Source organism: Palaemon carinicauda, chromosome 15 (genome assembly GCF_036898095.1).
Source record: "Palaemon carinicauda isolate YSFRI2023 chromosome 15, ASM3689809v2, whole genome shotgun sequence".
Classification (NCBI taxonomy): Eukaryota; Metazoa; Arthropoda; class Malacostraca; order Decapoda; family Palaemonidae; genus Palaemon; species Palaemon carinicauda.
In genome coordinates, this window is record NC_090739.1 from 136508114 (window position 1) to 136512630 (window position 4517).

The 4517-nt window shown below is 28.9% G+C and overlaps 1 protein-coding gene across 1 annotated transcript in view; it reads right to left on the bottom strand.

Moving 5' to 3' along the window:
- The window catches only part of LOC137654194 (uncharacterized), a 3860-nt gene extending 1456 nt beyond the window's left edge, over positions 1-2404 (bottom strand). Inside the window, exon 1 of the mRNA XM_068387833.1 lies at positions 2366-2404. Coding sequence (XP_068243934.1) covers positions 2366-2404 — 39 coding nt within the window. The remainder of the gene's footprint in view (positions 1-2365) is intronic.
- Between the last annotated feature and the right edge of the window lie 2113 nt (positions 2405-4517).

Consider the following 4517-nt stretch of genomic DNA (forward strand, 5'->3'; position numbering starts at 1 on the left):
TTGTTTTTAATATTATTTCATTATTATTTTAATTATTTTAAACCACTAAATTTATTATTATTATTATTTTTAAGTAAACCTGTCAATTTCCTATTATTATTATTATTATTATTATTATTATTATTATTATTATGATACTAGTCAATTCGCTATTATTTTTATTAATATTATTATTATTATTATTATTATTATTATTATTATTATAAAACCAGTCAATTCGCTATTATTATTATTATTATTATTATTATTTACATTCACTGATGATGTATTGATATAAATTGTAGGCTACGTAATTTTAGTTTTCTTTGCATTTTTAATCCTTTTAAAGTAAACTGAATTTGATTTTTTTTTATTTTCTTTTTTTCTTTTTGAATATGTATTCAAATTTTGCATTTTCCAGTGGTAGACAAAACAAACCAATCCTTTACACTTTACACCCGATCCTATTATTTTATCATTATCACCCAACTCTCTCTTTCTATCCCTATCACCCAATCCTATCATTCTATCCCTATCTTTCTATCCCTATCAATCAATCCTCTCTTTCTATCCGTATCATTTAATCCTCTCTTTCTATCCCTATCATTCAATATTCTTTCTATCCCTATCACTCTATCCTCTCTTTCTATCCCTATCATTTAATCCTCTTTTTCTATCATTATCACTCAATACTACTATCCATATCAGCCAGTCCTCTCTTTCTATCCCTATCAGTCAATCCTCTCTCTCTCTCTATCCCTATCATTTAATCTTCTTTCTATCCTTATCATTCAATATTTTTTTCTACCCCTACCACTCAATCCTCTCTTACTATCCCACTCATTCAATCATCTCTTTCTATCCTTATCATTCAATATTCTTTCTATCCCTATGGTAACACAGGTGTTTAAAACCTCCAAGACCTTAGAAATTTCACCTGTGACTTATAATTAAGATTGTTAAATTTACTCAGTTGGAAGAACTTGCCATTAACATTTCGGACTTCTATTGTCTATAGATAGATGTTTAGTTTTTCTATTTAAGTCGTTGAATTTTTGCTCAAATGGTTAAAGCAATGGGCTGTAATAAAGATATTTTCCGAAAATGCTGTTGACGGGGAGAGCTTAGCGTGAACGATATATATATATATATATATATATATATATATATATATATATATATATATATATATATATATATATATATATATATACATAGATAGATATGTATATATACAGTATATATACACACATATATATATATATATATATATATATATATATCTATATATATACATATATATAAATATATATACTTATATATATCTACACAATGTATATACATATATATATATATATATATATATATATATATATATGTGTGTGTGTGTGTGTGTGTGTGTGTAAATGCGTTTCTGTGTGTTTATATGTAATATATATATATATATATATGTATATATATATATATATGTGTGTGTGTGTGTGTGTGTGTATGCATATGCGTTTCTGTGTGTGTTTATATGTAATATATATATATATATATATATATATATATATATATATATATATATATATATACACATATATATATATAATCCATGGAGACCGATCACCAGACATGCATCAGAGGTCAAGACTTCCTCCGAGCGGCTCAACAATAAGAAGACGCACCTGGATGTAATTAAATTTGGCTAATCCTTCCAGCAATAATAACAACTATAGAACAATTGAACACACCCTTTTGCTTTCGTATATAAACCGTCACTCTCCACTGTATTCCTCATTTTTACTTTACATCCTGAAGAGGGTCGATGTTTATTGAGTGAAAAATAGTGTGATTTATTTATATTTCCTGTGTTTCTTTTATGGGCCTTTTTGAAAAAACATGTTAAACTGTTCGATTACAGTTATAAGTAAGACATATATATATATATATATATATATATATATATATATATATATATATATATATATATGTATATATTTATGTGTGTGTGTGTATACTGTTTCTCTTCAACGAAGTCTGTAGTATATGACCTCAATTCTAAAACAAAACTAGCGGGCGATTGACTAGATCTTAGGTAGCTTATCCCGAATTGTATTACCTAAATGAATGCTGAGATATTTTGATTTTATTTAATGAAATAGTATTTTTCACTTATTGTCATTTATTGAGAAAAAAACACTGCTGTCAGCCTTTATAGATGCTCGTTTTTTTCTTGATTAGTTTTAATTAGTTATTATATTTTAAAGATAAATCAGGATACATATACGGTATTACATATATTACCTAAAAAAAAGAAATATTTGGACAATATTAAAAAATCACCTTGTTAACCGTAACCAATATACGATTTGTTAAATCTCAATAAAAGAGTTTTAATTACAGACGGATAAAACTGTTCAGTAATTACGGGAGCGTCCATTGTATTTAACCATTGAATAATTCGATGTCATTAACTGATTATACTGATGTCACCTGTTTTATTATAGTTTGATAGCAGCTATCAAATATGCTCAGTATATTTAGTGAACCCGACTGTTTACTTTTATTCTTTCCAAATTTGATATCACTTATTAAGAATAATCGCTGATTGGAGTTGATAGCCCTTATAAAAATGGGTGGAAGGATTTAATAATGCTTATGAAAAGGACCTGTAGTAGGATTTTATAGTTTTCACCTAAAATAATCTATGGTTGAATTTGATAGCCTTTATCAAGAATGATATGGTTGAGGATTTTATACCCCTTGTAAAATATAATCTGGTGGAGAATTTGATATCCCTTATTAAAATTTATCTGGTGGAGGATTTGATATCCCTTATCAAAAATAATCTGGTGGATGATTTGATATCCGATATCAAAAATAATCTGGGGGAGGATTTGATATCCCTTATCAAAAATAATCTGGTGGAGGATTTGATATCCCTTATCAAAAATAATCTGGTGGATGATTTGATATCCCTTATCAGAAATAATCTGGTGGAGGATTTGATATCCCTTATCAAAAATAATCTGGAGGAGAATTTGATATCCCTTATCAAAAATAATCTGGTGGAGGATTTGACATCCCTTATCAAAAAGTAATCTGGTGGAGGATTTGATATCCCTTATCAAAAATAATCTGGTGGAGGATTTGATGTCCCTTATCAAAAATAATCTGGTGGAGGATTTGATATCCCTTATCTAGAATAACCTGGTGGAGGATATGATATCCTTTATCAAAAATAATCTGGTGGAGTATTTGATATCCCTTATCAAAAATAATCTGGTGGAGGATTTGATATCCCTTATTAAAATTAATCTGGTGGAGGATTTGATACCTTTTATTAAAAATAATCTGGTGGAGGATTTGATATCCCTTATCAAAAATAATCTGGTGGTGTATTTGATATCACTTATCAAAAATAATCTGGGGGAGCATTTGATATCCCTTATCAAAAATAATCTGGTGTAGGATTTGATATCCCTTATCAAAAATAATCTGGTGGAGTATTTGATATCCCTTATCAAAAATAATCTGGTGGAGGATTTGAGATCCCTTATCAAAAATAATCTGGTGGAGGATTTGATATCCCTTATCAAAAATAATCTTTTGGAGGATTTGATATCCCTTATCAAAAATAATCTGGTGGAGGATTTGATATCCCTTATCAAAAATAATCTGGTGGAGTATTTGATATCCCTTATCAAAAATAATCTGGTGGAGGATTTGATATCCCTTATCAAAAATAATCTGGTGGAGGATTTGATATCCCTTATCAAAAATAATCTGGTGGAGGATTTGATATCCCTTATCAAAAATAATCTGGTGGAGGATTTGATATCCCTTATCAAAAATAATCTGTTGGAGGATTTGATATCACTTATCAAAAATAATCTGGTGGAGGATTTGATATCCCTTTTCAAAAATAATCTGGTGGAGGATTTAAGATCCCTTATCAAAAATAATCTGGTGGAAGATTTGATATCCCTTATCAAAAATAATCTGGTGGAGGATTTGATATCCCTTATCAAAAATTAATCTGGTGGAGGATTTGATATCCCTTATCAAAAATAATCTGGTGGAGGATTTGAGATCCCTTATCAAAAATAATCTGGTGGAAGATTTGATATCCCTTATAAAAAATAATCGGGTGGAGGATTTGATATCCCTTATCAAAAATAATCTGGTGGAGGATTTGATATCCCATTTCAAAAATAATCTGGTGGAGGATTTGAGATCCCTTATCAAAAATAATCTGGTGGAGGATTTGATATCCCTTATCAAAAATAATCTGGTGGAGGATTTGAGATCCCTTATCAAAAATAATCTGGTGGAAGATTTGATATCCCTTATCAAAAATAATCTGGTGGAGGATTTGATATCCCATTTCAAAAATAATCTGGTGGAGGATTTGAGATCCCTTATCAAAAATAATCTGGTGGAAGATTTGATATCCCTTATCAAAAATAATCTGGTGGAGGATTTGATATCCCATTTCAAAAATAATCTGGTGGAGGATTTGAGATCCCTTATCAAAAATAATCTGGTGGAGG